The sequence below is a fragment of the Callithrix jacchus genome, chromosome 22 (genome assembly GCF_049354715.1).
Source record: "Callithrix jacchus isolate 240 chromosome 22, calJac240_pri, whole genome shotgun sequence".
NCBI classification, from domain to species: Eukaryota; Metazoa; Chordata; class Mammalia; order Primates; family Cebidae; genus Callithrix; species Callithrix jacchus.
In genome coordinates this window covers 7,587,472-7,613,965 of record NC_133523.1, presented here as the reverse complement: position 1 = coordinate 7,613,965, position 26,494 = coordinate 7,587,472, and the positions used below count along the sequence as shown (strand labels likewise).

General features: G+C 51.2%; 1 protein-coding gene across 1 annotated transcript in view; it reads left to right on the top strand.

Moving 5' to 3' along the window:
* FBN3 (fibrillin 3) overlaps nt 1-26,494 on the top strand; it is an 87,861-nt gene that overhangs the window by 58,820 nt on the left and 2,547 nt on the right. Inside the window, exons 47-63 of the mRNA XM_035285142.3 lie at nt 634-753; nt 3,612-3,737; nt 4,648-4,800; nt 4,942-5,007; nt 5,231-5,356; nt 5,928-6,047; nt 6,160-6,282; nt 8,349-8,483; nt 9,507-9,632; nt 9,996-10,202; nt 12,107-12,232; nt 13,176-13,298; nt 13,550-13,666; nt 19,248-19,376; nt 19,467-19,586; nt 21,319-21,553; nt 22,397-22,547. Of these exons, the coding sequence (XP_035141033.3) occupies nt 634-753; nt 3,612-3,737; nt 4,648-4,800; nt 4,942-5,007; nt 5,231-5,356; nt 5,928-6,047; nt 6,160-6,282; nt 8,349-8,483; nt 9,507-9,632; nt 9,996-10,202; nt 12,107-12,232; nt 13,176-13,298; nt 13,550-13,666; nt 19,248-19,376; nt 19,467-19,586; nt 21,319-21,553; nt 22,397-22,547 (2,303 nt within the window). The remainder of the gene's footprint in view (nt 1-633; nt 754-3,611; nt 3,738-4,647; nt 4,801-4,941; nt 5,008-5,230; nt 5,357-5,927; nt 6,048-6,159; nt 6,283-8,348; nt 8,484-9,506; nt 9,633-9,995; nt 10,203-12,106; nt 12,233-13,175; nt 13,299-13,549; nt 13,667-19,247; nt 19,377-19,466; nt 19,587-21,318; nt 21,554-22,396; nt 22,548-26,494) is intronic.

Genomic DNA, 26,494 nt, shown 5'->3' with positions numbered 1-26,494 from the left:
GCCAGGAGTTTGAGACCAGCCTGGGCAACATAGTGAGCCTTGTCTCTACAAAGAAATTAAAATTAGCCAGGAGTGGTGGCTCCTGCCTGTAGTCCTAGCTACTCAGGAGGCTGGGGCAGGAGGATCACTTGTGCCCAGGAGTTTGAGGCTGCAGTGAGCTATGATCACACCACTGCACTCCAGCCTGGGCAACAAGAAAAGATCCTATGTCAAAATAAATAAATAAATAAAATAATTATAAAACCAGCACATCAAACCTGTTTTTATGTATGGGGTTTGTGGTGTAGGGTGAAGCTGTCTTGAAAAGGTAAGTTTCCATAAGCAAAGAATAGTAGAAGGGCTAAATGGATACCATGGAAGGAATCCAGTGGTGGTGCCAGATTAGGAATCTTGCTGCCTCTTCCCACTAGACACCATCTGGCCCTACTTATAACCCCGTGAGTCCAGGTGACCTTCCCCAGGTGTCCCTGTGTTCCTGAGTCTCAGCCCTTGCCCTGGAGCCAGAACTGCCATTGGGAGGGCTTGTCTTGAGGCCCTCAGCCATCATGCAGTGATTGCAGGTGTTGATCCCAGTCCCAGGTGAGCCCCCTGCATCTTGGTTGGAACAAGGACCCTTCTTTCTCCTTTTCACAGACACCAACGAGTGCCTCAGCCTTGCAGGAACCTGCCTACCAGGCACTTGCCAGAATCTTGAGGGCTCCTTCCGCTGCATCTGTCCCCCTGGCTTCCAGGTGCTGAGTGACCACTGCATCGGTGAGTGTCCAGCCCCAACTCCCAGTTCTGGGGCCAGAACTCATTCCATCTGTAAAATGAGAATACCAGCTAGGGTTGTGATGAAGGTGGAGATGTGATTAATGTAGTGCCAAACACAGCTTCATAAACTATTGTCATTCTGATTGTTTCTGGACTCCCAACTCAGGACTCTGTCTCTGGTGCCCACAGGCTTCCTCGTGAATCCTGTGAAATGAACATGAATGTGGGGTCTCACCGTTTCTCAGTGCATCCAAATGTAGAGCTCTTCACTTGCTAACTGGTGATGAAGGACCAGTCTGCCCAAGCTTCACTGGTGTAATCACCCATAGAGATGATTTCATGCAGTCTAGACTAACCAATCTGGCCTGATCTTCTTTGGTTCATTTATCCACTTGGGCTAGCCTCAGAGACTGTGGGCTAACTGGACCATCCTGGGCTGAGCAGATGAGCTACCTTGTTCACTGTGGTCTAACCTGGACCAGTCTGGCCTGAGCAGATGGGCTAGCCTGGGCTAACCTGAACCAGTCTGACCTGAGCACCTCTGATTCGGGCTTCCATCTGGGCTAGGCTTGTATAATCTGGGCTAACTTGGACCAGTCTGGCCTGGCCTCCTCTGATGTATTCTTTTTTGTTTGTTTGTTTGTTTGTTTGAGATGGAGTCTTACTCTCAGCTCACTGCAACCCCCACCTAGTGATTCAAGAGATTCTCCTGCCTCAGTCTCCCAAGTAGCTGAGATTAGAGGCACTCATCACCACACCTGGGTAATTTTTGTATTTTTAGTAGAGACAGGGTTTCAGCATGTTGGCCAGGCTGGTCTAAAACTCCTGACCTCAAGCGATCTGCCCATCTCGGCTTCCCAAAGTGCTGGGATTACAGGTGTGAGCCACTGTGCCCGTTCTATTCTGAACTATTCTATTTGGGCTAGCTTAGTACAACATGAGCTAACCCCACCCAGTGTAGGCTAAATATGTCAATCTCAGTTAGCTTTGTGCAATTTTATTTTTTTAAGATTTAATTTTTTTTCTATTTTTTCTTATTTTAATTTCAATAATTATGGGAAAACAGGTGGTTTTTGGTTACATGGCTAAGTTCTTAAGTGGTGATTTCTGAGATTTTGGTGCACCCATCACCCGAGTACTATACACTGTACCCCAGTATGTGGTCTGTTATCCCTCACCGACCTCCCATCCATCCCTGGGAGTCCCCAAAGTCCTTCATATCATTATTATGCCCTAGCATCCTCATAGCTTAGCTCCCACTTGTAAGTGAGAACATATGCTATTTGGTTTTCCATTCCTGAGTTACTTCACTTAGAATGATGTAGCCTCTACCTCCATCCAAGTTGCTGCAAAGGACATTATTTTATTCTTTTTTTTTTTTTGAAATGGAGTCTCGCTCTGTCACCCAGACTAGAGTGCAGTGGCACAGTCTCAGCTTACTGGAACCTCTACCTCCTGGGTTCAAGGAATTGTCCTGCCTCATCTTCCTGGTAGCTGGCATTACAGGCACGTGCCACCACAATGCCCGGCTAATTTTTGTGCTTTCAGTAGAGACGGGGCTTCACTATGTTGACCAGCTACATGATCACTTGAACTCCTGACCTCCATCCTCTGGCTCTCTGGAATCAGTCAAGTGATTGTCCAGCCTTGGCCTCCCAAAGTGCTGGGATTACAAGCATGAGCCACTGCACCCGGCCTATTGCATTCCATTTTATGGCTGAGTAGTATTCCGTGGTGTATACATACCACATTTTCTTTATCTACTCGTTGGTTGCTGGGCATTTATAAACATGATGGTTCCATATTTTTGCTATTGTGAATTGTGTTGCTATAAACATGCATGTGCATGTGTCTTTTTCATATAATGACTTATTTTCCTCTGGATAGATACCAAGTAGTAGGATTGCTGGATTGAATGATAGTTCTATTTTTAGTTCTTTAAGGAATCTCTGCACTGTTTCCCACAGTGGTTGTACTATGTACAATTTCAGTCTCTAATCATGAACTATTCCTAACCATGGCCTTTGCTCTGGAGACACTTTCCAGGAAGGACATACATGCACACACAATGCCCACTTCATGCTACAGCTCATACTGAGCTCTCAGGACCCCAGCCCTGCTGTAGCCCCTGGCTGGACCTGCACTCCATCTGCCCCTCTTCACAGCTGAGTTGGAAACAGATGCTCAATGCTGCAAATAAAAACTAGCACTAAGACAGTGGATCTCTCAGCAAAGCAATTTTTACTTCCTGGACTGCAGGAAGGGTACTCTCGCTAGCCATCTTGCCATGAGAGTACAATGAACAAAGGAAAAGTGAACATATTTATCCCTTATGCCTTTGGGGTCGTCCTTACTGCCGTGTCTGATCTCCGTTGGCTGGAGCCAGACCTCACAATCTAAACTAAAACCTGATTGGCTAATAACTTGAAACTTTTTTAAAAAGATAAAAGCTACTCAGGAGGCTGAGGCAGGAGAATTGCCTGAACCCAGGAAGTGGAGGTTGCAGTGAGCCGAGATCGCGCCATTGCACTCCAGCCTGGGTAACAAGAGCGAAACTCCGTCTCAAAAAAAAAAAAGATAAAAGCAATGGAGAGCTGAGACATGCCTGTAAGCACGTCCAGCACAGATATTTTGGTTAAAGTACAAAGACATAGAATGTACTACGTGCCTGTAAGCATGGCATGTTTAACAGCTATGTAGTATAGGGCTTAACAAAGAGTTATTAGCACACTTACGATTTATTCTTAAACAAAAAAGGAAACTTTAAAGAGGAACTTTTCTACTTCCCACATGAGTCCTCTCCCCACTGGTGGAGGTCCTACTTGCACCCCACCCAGCTCATATCCCTGCCCCTGCAGACATTGACGAGTGCTCAGAGGAGCCCAACCTCTGCCTCTTTGGCACCTGTACCAACAGTCCTGGGAGCTTCCAGTGCCTCTGCCCACCTGGTTTTGTCCTCTCTGACAATGGGCACCGTTGCTTTGGTGAGTCCACAATCCAGGAATCACACAGGGCTTAGGAAAGAGGGTGGGAAGTGGGGAGGGGAAGGGTCAGATCATCCAGAAAAGAGGGTTGTGGTTTCTTGTATGACCCTCTGGGAGCTCTGGCCAGGCAGAAGTGCCCCTCTGCATTAGCAGGGTTATCCTAGTATCGGCAACCTCTTGGCTATAGAGGTCATGTCTATGGAGGGCTAACCTGGTCCATTCTGAGCTAGCCTGGGTGTGCTTCGTTCAGGTTTTCCTGTATTGGCCACAGTCTTCTTCAATGGACTGGTTTTGTCCAGTTTGAGCTAGACTAGACTACTCTGGGCTGGCGCCATTTCAGCTGGGCCAGCCTTGTCTACTGTGGGCCAACCTCACCCAGCTTGAGCCAGCCTGTTCTCTCACTGGTCAGGGGCAATTAGGGTGAAAGCAGAGCCTGCAGTTCACCTCAAGCAATGTTTGCTATTCTGGAGGGCTGGGACCCCAGCCTGCTGGTGAGGACTTGTCAGATGGATGGAGTCCAGAGCTAAGGATTGGGGGTTTGGGGTCTGAATTCCAAGATCCTCTGGCTTTCTGGAATCAGTCATTTGGCCTCTCCGGGAAGGGATTTTTGATTCAAGGGTAACCACCAAGTTTGATTTTTCTTCCTGGCACAGGAACACCCCAAAGCAATGAAGTGGGATGGGATTCCAGCTGCCCCCCCCAAAGTCCCAGTGCAGATCCTCATTGGCACAGAGTAGGTCACATATCCATCCTCAAACCAATCACCATGGCCAGGTTTGTGGCATGCTCTGATTGGCCACTGGCAAGATCAGCACGGCCCATTCACCAGGACTGGGGTGCAGGAGGTCAGAGAGGCAGGTGGGCACTGCCTGTGGCCCTCAATCAGGGTAATGGAGCCCCCGCCCCACAGACACACGGCAGAGTTTCTGCTTCACTCGTTTTGAGGCCGGGAAGTGCTCAGTGCCCAAAGCTTTCAACACCACCAAGACGCGGTGCTGCTGCAGGAAGAGGCCTGGGGAGGGCTGGGGAGACCCCTGCGAGCTGTGTCCCCAGGAGGGCAGTGGTGAGTGCCCACCCCTGTCCAGGTTCCCCTGTCATGACGCGCTTTCTCCTTCCTCTCCCACTCTTCCCTCACCCTTCCCTGCACACACCTGGGGGCTGAACGTGGCCCCTGATTCTGACTCCCCTCCCTATCTCCATCCAGCTGCCTTTCAGGAGCTCTGCCCCTTTGGCCACGGGGCAGTCCCAGGCCCGGATAACTCCCGAGAAGGTGAGCCTCTCACCCATGTGCTAAGAGCCCCTTCTGAGCTACCCAGTTCCATCTCTGCACTGCCTGGGTCTCTGAGTCTCAGGTTCCCCCTGAGACCCATGGGCTGCCCTGGACCCTGCCAGCCTGGGGTGTGGACTCTTGTCCCTTGGGACCTTGAGTGTGGCCAGGACACTGGGGATTGCCTGGTGACAGGAACCATGTCTGCAATGCCTGCCATCCGCAGATGTGAACGAGTGTGTGGAGAACCCTGGCGTTTGCACTAACGGCATCTGTGTCAACACCGATGGATCCTTCCGCTGTGAGTGTCCCTTTGGCTACAGCCTGGACTTCACCGGTATCAGCTGTGTGGGTGAGTGGCCTGCGCTGTCCCAGCCCCTCCCAGGACAGAAAGGAGCAGAGCAGGGCAGGGAAGACACTCCCAGGCAGTGGGCGAGATCCTCATTCTTTCACACCTCGTTCATTCATTTATTGGCTCATTCATTCACTCACTTATTCACTCATTTGCTCCCTCACTCATTATCTCCCTCACTCATTCACTGACTAATTCGCTCACTTATTCACTCCTTTGCTCATGCATTCCTTCACTTGTTCATTCCCTCCATTCACACCTCATTCATTCACTGGCTCATTCATTTACTTATTCACTCATTCACTCCTTTGCTTCCTCACTCATTCCCCCCTCACTCATTCACTCCTTTGCTCACTCATTCCTTCACTTGTTTATGCACTCACTTCCTCATTCATTCACACCTCACTCATTTATTCACTGAACACTTACCGCTTGCCTGCCCCATAGCCAGACTAGGGGGGCATTAATCTGGCCCCATCTGATCTGGTGTGGTCAACGGGCAGGCAGATGGGATGCTACTGAGGTTGGGGGACCCTCTGAAGGCACTGACCCCTCCCTTACATCCACCCAGACACAGACGAGTGCTCCATCGGCCACCCCTGTGGGCAAGGCACATGCACCAACATCATCGGAGGTTTCAAATGTGCCTGTGCGGACGGCTTTGAGCCTGGCCCCATCATGACCTGCGAGGGTACAACTCTCCCTGCCCAGCACCTGGGCCATGTGACAGAGATGCCTGGGGGAGGGAGTGGGGGTCCCACCAGCAGCCCCCACCCAGTTGGTACTTTCACTGGCTTCCCCAGATATTGATGAGTGCTCCCTGAACCCACTGCTCTGTGCCTTCCGCTGTCACAATACTGAGGGCTCCTACCTGTGCACCTGCCCAGCCGGCTACACCCTGCGGGAGGACGGGGCCATGTGTCGAGGTAGGTCCCACACAGGCAGGGTCCTGGGGCTCCCTATACCTTGATCCCAAAGCCCCCCACTGGATGTCAGTAACATCCTGGACCCTGGAGTCCAGCACATCTAGGTGTGATCTCAGCTCTTCCACTTCCTGTCCCCCAAACAGAGGAATAAGAGCCCTCATCCCTGAGCTGGGGAATGAGCAGTCAAGGAAGCAGAGTGAGTGAAGAGGTCGGGCATGGTGTCTCACACTCATAAACCTAGTACTTTGGGAGGCCAAGGCAGGAGGATCGCTTGAGCCCAGGAGTTTGAGAACAGCCTGGACAACATAGCAAGACCCCCCTCTCTACAAAAAATTTAAACATTAGCTGGGCATGGTGACATGTGCCTGTAGTTCCATCTACTCTGGAGGCTGAGGTGGGAGGATTGCTTAAGCCCAGGAGTTTGAGGTTGCAGTGAGCTATGATTGCCCTGCTGTACTGCAGCGTGGGCAACAGAGGAAGACTCTGATCTTAAAAAAAAAAAAAAAAAAGGACGAGGGGGAGGGCACTAACATCTCCCTGGATCATCCAGAGTCTAACAGGACAGGAGGGGCTAGACCTGCCCTGAGTGGGTAGAATGGCAGGAATAGCAAATCAGTACCTCCCGGGGGATAATGCATTCATGCCTGAGATGTTTTTATTGTCACAACAGGGAGTGAGGTTCCTGGCATTGAGTGGCCAGGGATGCTACTAAGTATCATTCAGTGTGGCTGGGCGCAGTGGCTCACACCTGAAATCTCAACACTTAGGGAGGCCGAGGCAGGTGGATCACTTGGGGGTTAGGAGTTCAAGACCAGTTTCACCAACATGGTGAAACCCCGTCTCTACTAAAAATACAAAAGAATTAGCTGGGCATGGTGGCGGGCACCTGTAATCCTAGCTACTTGAGAGGCTGAGGCAGGAGAATCACTTGAACCTGGGAGGCAAAGGTTGCAGTGAGCCAAGAACATGCCACTGCTCCAGCCTGGGGAACAAAAGTGAAACTCAGTCTCAAAATAAACAAGTAAATAAAAAATACAAAATTAGCTGGGCATTGTGGCGCATGTCTGTAATCTCAGCTACTTGGGAGTCTGAGAGACAGGAGAATCGCTTGAACCTGGGAGGCAGAGGTTGCAGTGAGCTGAGATCATGCCATTGCACTCCAGCCTGGTCAAGAAGAGCAAAACTCCCTCAAAAAAAAAGAAAGAGAGAGAGAGAGAGAGAGAAAGAGAAAGAAAGAAAGAAAGAAAGAAAGAAAGAAAGAAAGAAAGAAAGAAGAAAGAAAGAAGGAAAGAAAGAAAGAAAGAAAGAGAAAGAAGGAAGGAAGGAAGGAAAGAAGGAAAGAGAAAGAAAGAAAGAAAGAAAGAAAGAAAGAAAGAAAGAAAGAAAGAAAGAAAGAAAGAAAGAAAGAAAGAAAGAAGGAAGGAAAGAAAGAAAGGGCTGAGCGAGGTGGCTCATGCCTGTAATCTGAGACCAGCCTGGCCAACATGGAGAAACCTCGTCTCTACTAAAAACACAATAAATTAGCCAGGCATGGTGGTGCATGCCTGTAATCCCAGCTACTCAGGAGGTTGAGATAGGAGAATCACTTGAACCCAGGAGGTGGAGGTTGCAGTGAGCCGAGACCATGCCATTGCACTCCAGCCTGGGCAGCAAGAGTGAAACTCCATCTCAAAAAAAAAAAATCCTGCAATGCACATAGAGCAGCCGCCCACTGCAAAGAACTTTCCTATCCCAAATGTCCATGTGTCAAGGGTGGCAGACCCTGTTCTGAGACTCTGTCTCTGGGGCTGTTTCAGGGTCGTTGTTCCAGGGTCCATGAGCAGACTCACAGACCCTGAAGTGAGCAGGGGATGCAAGCTTTGGGGGCAGTTCCTGATTCCCTCAGCTTCTTGGAGGCTGGGGCTGGGCAGGAGCTGGGGGCTTCCTTTCTAGGAGGGACAGACCCTTGGCAGGGCCTGCAGGGAACTCACTCATGTCCCACCGGGGCTGGCGTAGAGTGGAATCCAGGTCCCCAGAGTCATCGGGTGCCTGGCCTTGGCTAACCATCTGTCTCTGGTCATCCGAAGATGTGGACGAGTGTGCAGATGGTCAGCAGGACTGCCACGCCCGGGGCATGGAGTGCAAGAACCTCATCGGTACCTTCACCTGCGTCTGTCCCCCAGGCATGCGGCCCCTGCCCAGCTCTGGGGAGGGCTGCACAGGTATGGGGGCACCGGAGCTTCAGGAGGGCAGAGATCCCCTTGTGGAAGGGAGAGGTTAAAGCAAGAGGGTCGGACCGGGCACGGTGAATTAGACCGTCATTCCAGCACTTTGGGAGGCTGAGGCAGGAGGATGGCTTGAGCCCAGGAATTGGAGGTTGCAATAAACTGGGACAGTGTTGCTGCACCCCAGCCTGGGTGGCAGAGTGAGACCCCCATCTCCAAAAACAATAAAGATAAAAATAGGGCCGGGCACGGTGGCTCATGCCTATAACCCCAGCACTTTGGGAGGCCAAGGTGGGTGGATCACCTGAGGTGAGGAGTTTGAGACCAGACTGGCCAACATGGCAAAACCCCATCTCTACTAAAAATACAAAAAAATAAAAAAAAATTAGCTGGGCTTGATGGCGGGCACCTGTGTTCCCAGCTACTTGGGAGGCTAAGGCAGGAGAATTGCTTGAACCCAGGAGGTGGAGGTTGCAGTGAGCAGAGACTGCGCCATTGCACTCCAGCCTGGATGAAAGAGCAAGACTTTTGTCTCAAAAAAATAATAATGATAAAAATAAAAATAAATTAATAAAATAAAATAAGGCCGGGTGCAGTGCTCATACCTGTAATCCCAGCACTTTGGGAGGCCGAGGTGGGTGGATCACGAGGTCAAGAGATCGAGACCATCCTGGTCAACATGGTGAAACCCTGTCTCTACTAAAAATACAAAAAATTAGCTGGGCATGGTGGCACGTGCCTGTAGTCCCAGCTACTCAGGAGGCTGAGGCAGGAGAATTGCCTGAACCCAGGAGGCGGAGGTTGCCATGAGCCGAGATCACGCCATTGCACTCCAGCCTGGGTGACAAGAGCGAAACTCCGTCTCAAAAAAAAAATAAATAAATACATAAATAAATAAATAAAAATAAGCAAGAGGGCTTGGGCAGACCCAAAGGGGCTCTTTGGGGCTGTGGGAGAGGCTGGCTGCCTGTGGCCTCTCCTCCTCCTCCCCCCCGGCCTGCCTCCTCCCTGCCCTCTCAGATGATGATGAATGCCGCGCTCAGCCTGACCTGTGTGTCAGTGGCCGCTGCGTCAACACCGTGGGCAGCTTCCGGTGCGACTGTGATGAGGGCTTCCAGCCCAGCCCCGCCCTCACCGAGTGCCATGGTGAGTGTGGCCAGGCACACACAGTGGATGCAGGCACCCACTTCGGGGCACCACTGCCTGTTGCTCCCACTGCCTGGGAGCTCCCCAAGGCAGGATGGGTTCTGGGACACCTCCTCCACGCTTCCTCCAACCTCACTGGAACCACGCCACACCCTGGAACCCACCTTCCCCAGATCTCCCACTTCCTGAGAGCTAACCCCAGCGCATGACCCACTAGCGCCATCTGTCCTGTGTATCCAACTCCCTCCTGGACACCCCAATTCCCAACATCCCCAAAATACAGCTTGCCCCAAAGCAAGCTCAGTCTTTGTCCCCAAGCCAGCCTCCTGGAGTGACCCTTGGCCTTCCTTTTGTTCTCCGCAGACATCCGGCAGGGGCCCTGCTTCGCCGAGGTGCTGCAAGCCACATGCCAGGCTCTGTCCAGCGACAGTGAGGCTGTCACCAGGGCTGAGTGCTGCTGTGGGGGCGGCCGGGCCTGGGGGCCCCACTGTGAGCTCTGTCCCCTGCCCAGCACCTCCACCTACAGGAAGCTGTGTCCCCACGGCTCAGGCTACACCACCGAGGGCCGAGGTGGGTGTCCATGCCCTCAGGACCCAGGGAGGCAGGGAGCGTGGGAGTTTGCTCAAGGTCATGTGTCTGTACTCCAGCAGGTGCTAGAATGTGTGAGTCACTCTGTGTGTATGTGTGTGTGTCTTTGTGCTAGCAGATATGAGAACCAGTACGTGCCTTGTATGTGTGCAAAAACTCGGGGGGGTGAGGGAGGTGTGTGAGCCTGTGTGTGTGTGTGTGTGTGTGAGAGCCTGTGTGTGTGTGTGTTTTGAGACACTCACTTTGTCACCCAGCCTGGAGTGCAGCAGTGCAATCTCAGCTCACTGCATCCTCTGCCTCCCAGTGACATACCTGTCATCCCAGCACTTTGGGAGGCTAAAGCGGGAGGATTGCTTGAGCCCAGGAATTTGAGGCTACAATGAGTGAGGATGGCACCACTGAACTCCAGTCTGGGCAACAGAGCGAGACCCCATCTCCAAAACCAATAAAAATAAAAAGCAAGAGGGCCTAGACAGACCCAAAGGTGCCCTTTGGGACCATGGGAGAGGCTGGCTGTACCACGGCCAGTAAAGATGGGGTTTCGCCATGTTGGCCAGGCTGGTCTCGAACTCCTGGCATCAAGTGATCCGCCCACCTCAGCTTCCCAAAATGCTGGGATTACAGGCATGAGCCACTGTGCCCGGCCCAGTGTGTGTTCTTTGTCTGTGAGAGCTCATTCCAGACTGCGTGGGAGCTGGTGTGTGTCTGTGTCAGCTGGGCGAGAAGTACACACTGTGTTCATCTGTGAACTAGAAGGCAGTGAGAGGGAGCCAGCAAGCCTGTGTGTTCTGGGCTTGGGTGAGTGTACAAGGGCAGGTATGTGAGTGTGTGCATGTGTGAGTGAGTGTGAGGCCATCAGCGTGTCTCATTGAGCGTGTCACTGAGAGTGAGACGGGTTATCTATGTGACCAGAAGTGACATCAATAGCACTGGGGAGGAAATGGCTTTTCAAGGGTGTGTCTCGGGGGAGACCTGGGAGTCCCTGAGTGTGAGTGTGTGTTTGTATGTTTCTGCGGGAGCACCTAGATGTGCGGCTGTTGTGTCATGTTGCATGCACTGTGTCTCTGTTTGCGAATGTGTGTGTGCGTTTTTTTGCGGAGGGACAGAGTCTTGCTCTTGTCACCCAGGCTGGAGTGCAGTGACACAATCTCGGCTCACTGCAACCTCCACCTCCTGGGTTCAAGTGATTCTCCTGCCTCAGCCTTCCGAGTAGCTGGGACTACAGGCGCCCACCACCACACCTGGCTAATTTTTGTATTTTTAGTAGAGATGGGATTTCCCTATGTTGGCCAGGCTGCTCTTGAACTCCTGACCTCGTAATCTACATAATTTCTCTTTTGTTTTTTTGAGATGGAGTCTGTCACCCAGGCTGGAGCACAGTGGCATAATCTCAGCTCACTGCAACCTCTGACTCCCAGGTTAAAGCAATTCTCAGCCTCCTGAGTAGCTGGGATTACAGGCGCCCACCACTACACGCAGCTAATTTTTGTATTTTTAGTAGAGACAGGGTTTCACCATGTTGGTCAGGCTAGTCTTGAACTCCTGACCTTGTGATCCACCTGCCTCGCTCTCGGCCTCCCAAAGTGCTGGGATTACAGGTGTGAGTCACCGCACCCATGTGTCTCTGTTGTGCGTGTTGGCGCACTGAGGAGGTGTCACTATTTAGGCTGGTGGGACGTGTAGGGGTGGAGCAGGTTGGTGGTGAGGGTGGGTAGGTGTCATCCACAGCCTGAGGATGGGGTCCATGTGGGCTGGGGTGCAGTGGCAGGTATGGAAAGGAGGCTGGACTTGCCTCCGAGAAGAGGGCTGCCGAGCAGAGAGAAGGAGACATGCCTCAATGGGTCTCGGCGGCCAGCCAACCCCATCTGCACCCTGTTTTTCCCCAGATGTAGATGAGTGCCGTATGCTCGCTCACCTGTGTGCCCACGGGGAGTGCATCAACAGTCTCGGCTCCTTCCACTGCCACTGTCAGGCGGGGTACACGCCAGATGCTACTACCACCACCTGCCTGGGTGAGCCCTGCCCTCTGCCCCTGCACCCTTGGCCCAGCCTGGCCACTTTCTGCGCAAACCCGACCCCAAATTCCCTGAGACTTTCCAGTTTGCAATGTTAGGTTTTCATTTACGAAGTGGTGCCTGAACTGTACAGACAACTGAGGGCCAGGTGTGATGGCTCGCTACTGTAATCCCAGTATTTTGGGAGGTGGAGATGGGAGGATTGCTTGAGGCCAGAAGTTCCAGACCAGACTAGGCAACATAGCAAGACCCCATGACTACAAAAAATTTAAAAAGAAAATTTGACAGGAGCGGTGGCCTACAGTCCCACATGCGCCTATAGTCCCAGCAAGTGGGGAGGCTGCTTGAGCTCAGGAGTCCGAGGCTGCAGTGAGCTATGATTGTGCCACTGCAGTCCAGCCTAGGTGACAGAGTGAGACCTTGTCTCTTAAAAAATGAAAAAGAAAAGGAAAGAAAGAAAAAGGAAGGAAGGAAGGAAGGAAACATCCTTTCCTTCTCCCACCCTATCCCATTTGGGCCACTTTCCTGCTGTTATTTCTTCCTTTTATTTTGCACATCCTGAGATTTTTCAATTACATGTTGTAGCAAGTGTACATCTAAGTCAGCGGGAGGCAAACTCCAGCCCGAGGGCCAAGTCTGGCCCTCCATTTGTTCTTGTCAGTAAAGTTTTATTAGCACATAGCCATGCACGTTTGTCTGTTTACCCTCAATGGCTGCTTTGCTGCTACAAAGGCCACATGGAGTAGTTGTGTCTGAGATGGTGTGGCCTACAAAACCAAATGTATTTACCATCTGACTTTTTGCAGAAAAAAATGCTAATTCCTATGTAAGTCCATAGATTCTGGATGGTCAGGGTCTGAGTGGAGACTCCAGTTTCTGAACATCCCCAGAGAATGTCTCTCTAACTCTGCCCCCACCACACCCCGCTGTCCTTCCCTAGATGAGGACGAGTGCAGCCAGGTCCCCAAGCCATGTACCTTCCTCTGCAAAAACACAAAGGGCAGTTTCCTGTGCAGCTGTCCTCGAGGTTACCTGCTGGAGGACGATGGCAGGACCTGCAAAGGTGATGTCCTTTCAACTCACCCCTGTCCCTGCTGCTGCATGCACTCTAGGGCCCCACTCCTGTCCCCAAAGGGATGCCCAAGACATGTGTCCTGCAGTCTCACTCCTTCCCATCTGCCTGGAGTCAAGCACTATCTCTGGGGTCTTTCTCCTATCACCCCTCTGCCTGGAGGTTGCAAGGGCAGCCTCTGGGAAGTCTCCCAAGCCCCCACTGAGCCCTGCTCTGAGCCTGCTGGACCATCTGTGCTGCAGACCTGGACGAATGCACCTCCAGACAGCACAACTGTCAGTTCCTCTGTGTCAACACTGTCGGCGCCTTCACCTGCCGCTGCCCCCCCGGCTTCACCCAGCGCCACCAGGCCTGTTTCGGTGAGTAGCCCTTCCCCGTCACCAGGAGTTGGTGCACGACCCCAGCCTTAGTACTTTTGTTCACCAAAAAGGTATCGAGTTGGCCAGGCTAAGTGGCTCATGCCTATAATCCCAGCATTTTGGGAGGCCAAAGCAGGTGAATCATCTGAGGTCAGGAGTTGGAGACCAGCCTGGCCAACATGGTGAAACCCTGTCTCTAGTAAAAATACAAAAAATTAGGCAGGCATGGTGGTGGGTGCATGTAATCCTAGCTACTTGGGAGGCTGAGGCAGGAGAATCGCTTGAATCTGGGAGGCAGAGATTGTAGTGAGCCAAGATCACGCCACTGCACTTCAGACTGGGCAACAAGAATGAAACTCCATCTCAAAAAAGAAGTATCAAGCACTGGGCATGTGCTAGAGATTGGGGACATGGGGGCAATCAGAACAAAATCGTTGCTTTCTCAGTACTTCCTTCCTAGAAGAAGGGGCATCTAGAACCTCCTTCTTCTCCTTTGGGAAAAGCGTGACTCTCTGGCCTTGGCTCATGACATCTTGCCTTCCCCCTGACAACTCCCTACTGGGTCTGCCTTCCAGAGCCTCCCAAGAGTGCTCCTGAAATCCAAGGTCTCACATAGTTCCAAGAGGAAATCAGTTCAACAGCTAAATCCCCAAGAACATCTGCTACCACCATTGTTTCTTAGTGTCTTGTGGCTCCCAGGGAACCCAATCTTCCCCAAAGGCAGAGCCTAGCCAAGGGTGGCCCCATTCATGCTCCCACTAATCTACCCAGACAGCACCTACTCAGCAACTGCTGTGTACCAGGCAGTGCTCCAGACCAAAGGGTGGCAAACCCCAGCCTGCCAGCCAAGCCTGGCCCCCTGCTTGCTTTTGTTAATAAAGTTTTATTGACACACAGCCAAGCCCACTTGCTTACAATTCCCTGCAGCTGCTTTTGCACTATATTGGCAGAGAAGAGTCTTGCGACAGAGCCTGTTACAGAAACAGAAATGGTTTGTCGGGCCCTGTTATAGACCCTGGGGGTACAGCAACAAATATGAGAGGCAGGGCTCCTCCATCATGGAACTTTCCTTCTAGCAAATAATCAGACTAGAAGCAGACACAACAAGAAATTAACAGAATGTTGTGGCTGGGTGCGGCAGCTCACACCTGTAATCCCAGCACTTTGGGAAGCTGAGGCTGGCAGATCACTTGAGGTCAGGAGTCTGAGACCAGCCTGGCCAACATGACAAACCCTCATCCCTACTAAAAATATAAAAATTAGCAGAGCGTGGTGGTGGCACCTGTAATCCCACCTACTCGGAAGATGGAGGCAGGAGAGTCACTTCAACCTGGGAGTTGGCGGTTACACTGAGCCAAGATCACGCCACTGCACTCCAGGCTGGGCAATAGAGTGAGACTCTGTGTCAAAAAAAAAAAAAAAGTGAAGTTTGTACTGGATGTGTGAGCAGCTGCATGGACCAAGGCACATGCATCCAATGGGTACCATCCAGGTAGCATGTTCACACGTGACTTCTTCTCTCACTAGAATACAGTTTAAATCCTCAGCCAGGCAGGTGGTGGTGTGAGGCTTAACTTGATCAAGAGTCAGCAAACTTTTTCTGTAAAGGTGCTGAGAGGAGTAAATATTTTCAGCTTTGTCGTTCATATGTTCTCTGTCACAATGTTTGAACTCTGCCAAGATAGCATCAAAGAAGCCCAAAAGATATGTAAATGGAAGACCACGTCTGTGTGCCAATAAAACTTTATTGGTACAACAGACAGTGGCTTGGATTTTGTCTCAAGTGTTCTAGTTTGCTGGTGACTAAACTATTAATAGAAGATCAAACCCACATGACCACAGTAGGCCAACTGGACACTTGGTTTGCTTTGCTAGATTTAAGGGAAAGAAATTTCAGGTGCTGTTGGACATTTTTTAATTTTTGAGATGGAGTCTTGCTCTGTTGCCCAGGCTAGAGTGCAGTGGCGCAATCTCGGCTCACTGCAATCTCACCTCCCAGGTTCAAGCAATCCCCCTGCCTCAACCTCCCAAGTAGCTAGGACTACAGGTGTGCGCCACCACGCCTGGCTAATTTTTGTATTTTTTGTAGAGACAGGATTTTGCCATGTTGCTCAGGCTGGTCTTAAACTCCTGGGCTCAAGCAATCTGCCCACCTTGGTCTTCCAAAGTGCTGGGATTGCAGGTGTAAGCCACAGTGCCAGGCTGTGCCAGACATTTCTTTCTGGCCTGAGTCTAGAGCTATTCTCCGTGGCCCCTCAAGTGACAGCTCAGGCAACTGCAGGAGCCACTCCTACTTAGAAGCTGCATGTGCCCATGTCAGTTGTTCCCAAGAGATATTCACTTTTTGTTTGTTTTTTGAGACAGAGTCTCACTCTGTCGCCCAGGGGGGAGTGCAGCGGGACAATCTCAGCTCACTGAAACTTCCACTTCCTGGGTTCAAACGATTCTCCTGCCCAGCCTCCTGAGTAGCTGGGATACAGGCATGCAGCACCACATCCAGCTAATTTTTGTATTTTTAGTAGAGACAAGGTTTCACCATGTTGGCCAGGCTGGTCTCGAACTCCCAGCCTCAGGTGATCCGCCTGCCTTAGCCTCCCAAAGTGCTGGGATTACAGGCATGAGCCACTGTGCCGGCCCAAGAGAGACTTTACATCTCCATAGATATATGCCTAGTATCAAGAATCTCTGTACTCAAGAAAGCCAAAAGCAGGATTTTCCATCAGGAATGTATTGTTCATTCCCCAAAATCCCAGTTCAAATGCTGTATACCAGTCATAGGCTCCCACCATTGTAACAGTGCTCTCTGGCAACCTGACCATTTGGGTCAACTCAGGCTGCCATACACAGACTACAAATTCAAATCCAAAAACTGGGCTGGGTGAAGTGGCTCACACCTGTAATCCCAGCACTTTGGGAGGTTGAGGCGGGACGATCTCTTGAGCCCAGGAGTTTGAGATTATCCTGGGCACAGAGCAAGAGCTCATCTCTACAAAAAATTCTAAAAATTAGCCAGGCCTGGTGGTGCACACCTGTAGTCTCCATTAGTCGGGATGGGTGGGAGGGTCACTTGAGCCCAGGAGTTGGAGGCTGTGGTGAGCCATGATCACACCACTCCACTACAACCTGAGTGACAGAGCAAGATCCCACTTCTTTTTTTTTTTTTGAGACGGAGTTTTGCTCTTGTTACCCAGGCTGGAGTGCAATGGCGCGATCTCAGCTCACCGCATCCTCCGCCTCCTGGGTTCAGGCAATTCTCCTGCCTCAGCCTCCTGAGTAGCTGGGATTACAGGCACATGCCACCATGCCCAGCTAATTTTTTTGTATTTTTAGTAGAGACTGGGGTTTCACCAGATTGACCAGAATGGTCTTGATCTCTTGACCTTGTGATCCACCCACCTCGGCCTCCCAAAGTGCTGGGATTACAGGCTTGAGCCACCGCGCCTGGTCCCCATTTCTTACAAAAAAATAAAAATTACAACTATGAACCTCTGTGCCTACCATTTGATTTTTACGAACTTATTCTAAGGAAATCATCACAGAAACAGACAAAGATTTACCTAGCCTCTGTATTGTTTAAAATGGTGAAAAATTAGAAAAATCCTAGTGTCTTTTATTTAGCAGTTGGGCTGGGGGTGGTAGCTCAAGCCTGTAATTCCAGCATTTTCAGAGGCTGAGGTGGGTGGATCCCTTGAACCTACGAGTTTGAGACCAGCCTGGGCAACATAGTGGACAGTGCAGTCCCCACTAAAAACATAAAAAATAGCCAGGCATGGTCTTGTGCACCTGTAGTCCCAGCTACCTGGGAGACTGAGGTGGGAGGATCACCTGAGCCCAGGAGGTGGAGGTTGCAGTGAGCTAAGATCATGCCATTGCACTCCAGCCCAGGACACAGAATGAAATCCTGTCTAAAAATAAGAAAACTGGTCGGGAGTGGTGGCTCATGCCTAAAATCCCAAGACTTGGAATCTGAGGCAGGTGGATCATGAAGTCAGGAGTTTGAGACTAGCCTGACCAACATGGTGAAACCCCGTCTCTACTAAAAATAAAAATTAAAAAATTAGCTGGGCGTGGTGGCACGTGCCTGTAATCCCAGTTACTCAGGAGACTGAGGCAGAAGAATCCCTTGAACCCAGGAGGAGGAGGTTGCAGTGAGCTGAGTTGGCGCCACTTCACTCCAGCCTGGGCGACAGAGCAAGACTCTGTCTCAAAACAAAAAAAGAAAAAACTGACAATTGGTTAAATAAAGCAGAGCAAATCCACACCAAGCAAAGATGTGGTGGCCATTTAAAATTATGTGAATAAGAATAGTAAGAAAAAAATATCTGCATGTATATATAGATACATATTTATTCACATATTTAAAAATATATATGTATATATTTTAAAATGGAATCTTGCTCTATCAATCACCCAGACTGGAGTGCAGTGACACCATCTTGGCTCACTGCAACATCTACCTCCCAGGTTCAAGCAATTCTTCTGCCTCAGCCTCCCAAGTAGCTGGGACTACAGGTGTGTACCATCATACCTGGCTCAATTTTTATGTATTTTTAGTAGAGATGGGGTTTCACCATGTTGTCCAGGCTGGTCTCGAACTCTTGACCTCAGGTGATCCACCTGCCTTGGCTTCCCAAAGTGCTGGGATTACAGGCGTGAGCCACGGAACCCATCCCCCTAAAATAGCAAGAATATTTAAAAACACAGAAAGATGTTTACAGACTACTGTATTTAAAACAATAACTTACACACACACACACACACCCCATACACTAGTAGCTTAAACTACAGGGACTGATTTTCCCTCAGCGCTGGAGGCTGGGCAGTTCAAGATCAACGTGGCAGCCTGGTTGGTTCCGTGAGGGCTCTCTTCTTGGTTTGCGAACAGCTGCCTTCTTGCTGTGCCCTCACTTGGACAGACCAAGCTTTCTGGTGTCTCTTCTTGTAAGGGCATTGTTCTCATTATAAAAGCCCCACCCTCATGACCTTATCTAACCCTGATCACCTCCAAAGACCTCATCTTCAAATACCGTCCCACTGGGGGTTAGGGCTTCAACATAGAATTTTGGAGAGACACAGACATTCAGTCCACAGCACCAGCTGTCCTCACACTATTGTTGGGTTTCCATGAGGACAAAGCTTGCCAGGCAACCCAATGTCATTTTTCCATGGGAGAAGGAAAAAAGGTTTTGTGAATCTTTTACACTTTTACCAGGCACTGTCCTAAGTCCTTTACATGATTAGGTTAATTTAATTCTCTCACACATACACAAAAATGCAATGAGATAGACATTATCATCTCCATGTTAGAGCTGAGGGAATCGAGGCACAGAGAGGGTAAGTTGCCCAAGGAAACACAGCTTTGAGGTGGTGGAGATGAGATCCTTTATGTGTAGGATCTCAAACATTGGCATCTACTCTGTGAGTTGGGAACTGTTACAGATCTCATTTCACAGAGTGGGAAACAGGCACAGAGAGGGTGAGCAACTTGCCTGAAGCCACACAGTGATGGGACTGGCATTGTGTCACCTGATACAAGTTCCTTAACCAATGGGCAACCCTGCCCAATCTCTCTCCTCTGCAGACAATGACGAGTGCTCAGCCCAGCCTGGCCCATGTGGTGCCCGTGGGCACTGCCACAACACTCCAGGCAGCTTCCGCTGTGAATGCCACCAAGGCTTCACCCTGGACAGCTCAGGCCACGGCTGTGAAGGTACAGCCTAGCTTTGACTGGGGTCTAGTGCTTGTGGGTGCTGGTCCTGAGAGCCGCCTCATGAACCCTCTCTCCCTCCCTATGTCTCAGATGTAAATGAATGTGACGGCCCCCACCACTGCCAGCACGGCTGTCAGAACCATCTGGGGGGCTACCGCTGCAGCTGCCCCCAGGGTTTCACCCAGCACTCCCAATGGGCCCAGTGTGTGGGTGAGTGGAAGGGGCTGGGAAGAAGCCAAGTCCCCCACCAGAATCTGCTCAGAGCAGGTGACTAACAGCCACCACCTTGCAAGATGTTGTGATAAGTACAATTATCTGAAGTTTGAACAGGCCAACCCAGAAGGCAGTGAGTTCCCCACTACTGGGGAGTCAAGGGGCAGCAGCTTGAGCATGGAAAAGTGTCTGAGTTCATTCCTTAGGGCATGGGGACCTAGAGGACTCAGTTGAGAAAGATTCTGAGACCTGAAGTCTGCAATTCTGTAATCACAGGGAAAGAGGGCTGTGCTTGATTAGTGATGTCTGCCACGGATGCTGCAAGGGGCAGTGGAGGTGTGCATGCTATATCATTGCCATAGTTGTTGCAGAGACCTTTCATTTGAGGGGCTAGCCTTCTGCCCCCCGACCTTCCCCCATATTCTGGCTGCTCCATGACCTCCTAGCAGCCTGTTTCACTACTCTCTTCATTCCTCCCCTACAGTGCAGCTTTCACCCTCTACCATTTTCAGGCCCACTTGCTGTCTCCTGAGACCTCTCCTCAGCCTCCATCCTCTACCTCTATCGCTCTGGGCACCACAGCCTGCCCCTCCTGGACACTCTCTCCTGTGGCCTCTGTTATGCAGCTGTCCCTGGTCTCCCACTGTCTCACAGGCACTGCCTTCTCTGTCCCCTCTTCCTGTCTCTCACGGTGGGTCTTCAGTTAAGTTCTTCTCAGGCTTTCCACATCACACAACCGCCTCCCCTCCAGGCAAGACGCCTGTCCCCTGGGGATCTTGGGGATCCTACCATCAGTCTTTGCTGGCGACTCCTCCTTCTCAACTTGTCTCCTCCTCCCTGTACTGACTCATTTATTCTTTCCCCATTTGTCTGCCAAAGACCTCCCTTGCACTAGGACCTGAGCTCAGATGTAGAAGCGAACTGAAAAACCATTTCTGCCTTGAGTTGTTCAGCCAGCAGAGGAAACAGGGATTAATTAGACCCCTAATTAGGTTCTCAACAGGGGACCATTTTACCCCCCATAGTACATTTTGAAGTGTCTGGGAGACATTTTTGATCATCACAGTTGGGACCCAGCCTGGGTAGTTCACTCTTGTGGAACACTGAGGTAGAAGGAACATTTGAGGCCAGGAGTTCAAGACCAGCCTGGGCAACATACCAAGACTCCCATCTCTACAAAAAGTTAAAAGATTAGCCAGGCATGGTGGTGCACACCTGTAGTCCCAACTACTGATTCTCCTGAGGCTGGAGGATCACTTGAGCCCAGGAGGTCAAGGCTGTAATGAGCTATGGCTGCACCACTGCACTCCAGCCTAGGCAACAGAGTGAGAACCCAACTCTAAGTAGACAATTGGAGCCAGATGGGTATTACTGGCATCAAGTGGGTGGAGGCCAGGGAAGCTGCTCAATGTCCTGCAGTGCAAGGATGGCCCGCCCTAGAGAATAATCCAGCCCCAAACATCAATAGCACTGAGGGTGAGAAAGCTCATTCTAGATCATCCCACACTTTGGGGTTTAGGGGAAGCGTTGAGATGCTATGGAGGAGAACCATAAGGTTTGAGGCCGTGGGGCTCTGGGGCCGATTTAATCTCAGGGCTCATTGCCAGCTTGCTGGAGGCTTTGACATTGGACTTGGGCTCTGAACAGAGGGCATTCCAGGTGGAGGGCTCTGGGGGTTGCCCCGCCCCTACCTCTGTGTCCTCCCTCTCCTCCTCCTTTCCTCCCACAGATGAGAACGAGTGTGCCCTGTTGCCCCCCACCTGCGGGAGTGCCTCCTGTCGCAACACTCTTGGTGGCTTCCGCTGTGTCTGCCCCTCTGGCTTTGACTTTGATCAGGCCCTCGGGGGCTGCCAGGATGTGGACGAGTGTGCTGGACGGGGCGGCCCCTGTAGCTACAGCTGTGCCAACACGCCCGGTGGCTTCCTGTGTGGCTGTCCTCAAGGCTACTTCCGGGCTGGGCAAGGGTGAGAAGCTGGAGTGGGGCAGGCAGACTCCATGTCCTCCAAGCGTCCATGTATGTGCGCGTGCACGCGCGTGGACACACACACACACACACGGGGCTTTGTGCATGCCAAGAATTTACCAGAAGAGTTCTTTGGCCTGTGCACGCAGGCCTGTACCCACATATGCACAGAATCTTGGACACGCAGAGGTAGAGTAGCACCTGAATCTGTGCATACGCAGGCTCACACCACTAACGTGTAGTTGTCCACATGGCACACACCTGTGCCAGCATTCCTGGGCACCCTCATGCATTCACAGATCCCAGCATGTGCACATGCATGTGTGTGTGCGTGCACATGTGTATGCATGTCCCAGTGTGCACACAGGCTCATGCACCCCTGGGGGCACTGGGCCATTGTTACATCCTGGTTTGCACAGGTGAGGCACACATCAGCCTTCTGTGAGTGCTCACACTCTACACAAACCCCCAGGCACACTCAGGGAGATTCACACATTCCTATGAGCACACAGGTACCTGCATGAGTTATTGCCCATGTGAACACACAGATTGGCACATGCACATGCTCCTGGGTATGCTCACGTCCATTTGTCCATCCCAACCTGTGCCCGTCCTCTCACTCCTGTGTTCACACCTATGCCCAGGTGAACCAAGGGGCACACATGCACACCCTTACATGGTGCACACACTCGTGCACACAGCCACACCAGCACACGCTCAGAGGCACATTAATTCGTGGGCATTTAGAGCATGACTCGGAATGGAGTATGGGGGTGGAGCAGGGTTGGGGGAGGTCCCACCAGCCCACCCCTGAAACCCCTCCACCCTGTCCATCCTGGCCCAGGCACTGTGTCTCCGGCCTGGGCTTCAGCCCCGGACCCCAGGATGCCCCAGACAAAGAGGAGCTGCTCTCGTCTGAAGCCTGCTATGAATGCAAGATCAATGGCCTCTCCCCTCGGGACCGGCCACGACGCAGTGTCCCCAGGGACCACCAGGTGACATGGGTGCTGCACTGGGCAGGGGTGGCCAGGGAACGGGGTGAGTGTGGGAAAGAGGCTTCGGACCTGACTTAGTCATGTCAGCCCCCCAAGAAGGAGCACCAGGCTCCACATCCCAGCATGTTCCCCGTGTCATGGTTGCCAGCTTGGGGCCTTTCTGTACTTTCTTGGCCCTGGGATTTTTCTTGTGGGGAGGGTCTCTGGTGGACATATCCCCTGAGCACTGTACCTCACTCCTGGTGACGAGTCAGGAATCTTCCATGCAGACCTTGGCTGGGCTTTCCACGGGTCCTGTTTTTTTTTTTTTTTTTTTTTTTGAGACGAAGCCTCACTCTGTTGCCTAGGCTGGAGTGCAGTGGCATGAGCTGGGCTCACTGCAACTTCTGCCTCCTGTATTCAAGTGATTCTTGTGCCTCAGCCTCCCGAGTAGCTGGGATTACAGGTGCCCACCACCACGCCTGGCTAATTATTGTATTTTTAGTAGAGACAGGGTTTCACCATGTCGGCCAGGATGGTCTTGCCTGACCTCATGATCCACCTGCCTCAGCCTCCTAAAGTGCTGAGATTACTGGTGTGAGCCACCTTGCCCAGCCTCCATGGGTCCCTTTTAAAAAGGCACTTGGATGTTGGAGAAGTTCCTGGGCCCCTCCAACCATGCCTGCACCCTGGAATCTGTCACTCCCTCACCTCCTGGTTGGTGAAGTCCTCCCTCCGGACCCCTTTGGGATTTACTTCCAGTGGGGCCCTAAGTGGCCTCTGTCCCAGAGCTCTTCCCATCTTTTCTGTGCATCCCTCTGAGCTGTTCTCACAAACCCTTGGCCCAAGTTAAGCTCAAGCTCCTTCCCTGCCTGAGCCTTGGGGAGGTGAGTCTTTTCTCTGGGGACCCCAGCAAAGGCTCCCCTTAGGAGCATCAGGGCCCCAACCTGACATACCCATTCAGCATCTGCCCTGTCCCCGTCCTGTGCCTGAGGTGCCCTTGGAGTTCCTGAACCTGCCTTGTCTCTAGGAATCTCAGGTATCTTCAACACATCACCTAGAAGCCATAGGCCAGGCCTATGGCTCCGTCCCTCCTGCCTCTTTAGGCCACCCCATCAGGATGTGCAGAGAGGGCAGTTTTGCCACAGATGCCAGCTGCTTGCCCCTCAACTGGAGAGTCCCTGACTATGGGTCAGCCCTGCAACCATCTCCCAAGGGATCTGAAAGCCAAACATGTATTAAGCACCTGCTGTATGCAGGTATCACTCAAAATGCTCTGTACTCACAGCCTCTCAATATTATGACAACCCTGGAAAGTGTACATGCCACTATTTTCCCCGTTTTACAGACGGAGGAACTGAGGCTCAGAGAGGTTAGGGCTCATTCCCAAGTTACAGAACTTAAAAGTGGTGGCAGCCGGGCGCGGTGGCTCACGCCTATAATCCCAGCACTTCGGGAAGCTGAGGCGGGAGGATCACTTGAGGTCAGAAGTTTGAAATCAGCCTGACCAATATGGCAAAACCCCATCTCTACTAAAATTACAAAAATTAGCTAGGCATGGTGGCATGCACCTGTAGTCCCAGCTACTTGGGAGTCTGAGGCAGGAGAATCGCTTGAACCCAGGAGGCGGAGGTTGCAGTGAGCCAAGATCGCACCACTGCACTCCAGCCTGGGCGACAGAGCAAGACTCCATCTTACAAAAAAGAGAAAGAAAGAAAAAGAGAAAGAAAGTGGTGGCGCAGAGATTCCATGACCGTGGCACATGGACTTCTCTTTACAAGCAGCCTTGGCATTCATGGCAAGCCATGCTGGGCCCTTCTGCCTTCTGAAGCCGTCACTTTACATTGTTTCCCAAACAATTATAATTGAGCGTAGAAACTACTACGCCAAGCTCACCCCAGCTGCTGACGTTGAGGATGAAGCTCCCTCACTCCACAGATTTTACTGAATACCTACTGCATGCTGGGCACTGTAATGCAGCAACAGTAAACAACAACAAAGAAAACACCTGCCCTCATGAGGCATATATTCTAAAATGGAGACACACAAGAAATCAATATGTAAAACATATCATATTTTGTAACACATGACAAATATGATACACGATAAGTACTATAAGGAGAAACAAAGTAAGACATGAAATAGGGTTATTGGGCTTGAGAGGCTTTCTGTGTTAGATAAAATGTGAGTGTATTACCCTGTCCTTTTTCCCTCTAGTTATTTTTTTCCCCTTGCTAGGAAAAACTGTGGATGTATATATTATCGCATAGTTACTGGTATTTTCTGTAAACTCCACAAGGGTAGAGCGGTGTCTGTAGGATTTACTCTTGTATTGCCACCCCTTGGTACCAGTAAGAGTGAATGGAGTGATTGTAAGGGCCCCAGGGAAAAAGTAGATTAAGATAGAGAAGGGCTAATTTTTGTATTTTTAGTCAAGACAAGATTTCGCCATGTTGGCCAGGCTGGTCTCAAACTCCTAGCCTCAAGTGATCCGCTCACCTCGGCCTCCCAAAGTGCTGGGATTACAGGTGTGAGCCACCATGCCTGGCCAAGGCCAGGATTTTGAGGCCAGCCTGGGCAAGAATGAGACCTCCACCTACAAAAAGTATAAATATTAGCTGGCCATGGTGACCTGTGCTTTTAGTCCCAGCTACTCTGGAGGCTGAGGTGGGAGCATTGCTTGAACCCAGGAGTTCGAAGCAGCAGTGAGTTGTGATCACACCCCAGCCTGGGTGACAGACCGTCTCAAAAATAGGGCTGTGTTGTGCCTTTGCCTGCAATACCCACTGATTGCCAGCAGGTGTCAGTAAGAGCAAAAATCTGAACAGCATTCCATGAGATGAAGGCCCGAGATCTCCGGAACTGAGGGGATGGGGAACAGGAATAACTTTCACTTGAATGCAACAGCAAAGCACTCCATTGGCATATCAATGAGGCCAAGCAAACACAGCACTCCTCAAAGCAAAAGAGAAGAAAACACAGATGACCTTCTGTGGGATTGAATACGTCACCCAGCCCTGGGGTAGCCCGCCATTGAGGCTTGCTGTCTTATTCAGGGCCTTGTCCAGCTGCCAGGACCAGGAAGGCACTTCAGAGGAGCTTAAATAAAGAAGGGTTTGTCATTGGCACACAGGGAGCTCTCAAAGCGAGCCAGATGCAGGAAGCATAGCGGAAGCCATCAGGCAGCTCTTCTGTCTGGTCCTTTGCGCTCTCCTCTCCAGCCCTGCTTGGCATCCGTTTCTCTCACTGTCAGCTCTGGCATCCTTTTAGGGGCTGGCTTCTGCTGAAAGGCCCTTGTTCCTAACACCAGCCATCCCAGGACACCTCTGAGCGACCTTAGCAATGTCCAATGTCATCGGAATGATCCCCTGGCTGCTGGGTCTCTGAGAGCAAATCTTTGATTCCCTTGGCCCAGGCTGGCAGGGGTCTGAGCAAGGTCCCTCAGCTGAGACTAGGGGTCTGTCCCAGCCTCTCTCAGAAGCAGCCCAGCCTTATGCCACTGAGTCTACAGCTCACATTGACCGCTGGCCTTGTGGATGAAGAGCCAGACTTGAGATGCCAAGGGAAGCTTACATTCGTGTTTTTCTCCACTTTATTTTTTATTGACTGATTGTGTGTGTGTGTGTGTGTGTGTGTGTGTGTGTGTGTGTGTGTGTGAAAGACAAGGTCTCACTGTGTCACCCAGGCTGGAGTGCAGTGGTGCAATCATAGCTCACTGCAGCCTTGAACTCCTGGGCTCAAGCAATTCTCCCACTTCAATCCCCCAAGTAGCTGAGAACATAGGCACATGCACCACATGCCCTCCCAGCCAATTTTTGTATTTTCTGTAGAGATGGGGTTCTCCATGTTGCCCAAGCTGTCTCAAATTCCTGGGCTCAAGTGATCCACCCACCGCAGCCTCCCAAAGTGCTGGGATTACAGGCGTGCCCAACCCAGTGGATCACTTGAGTCCAGGAGTTTGAGACAAG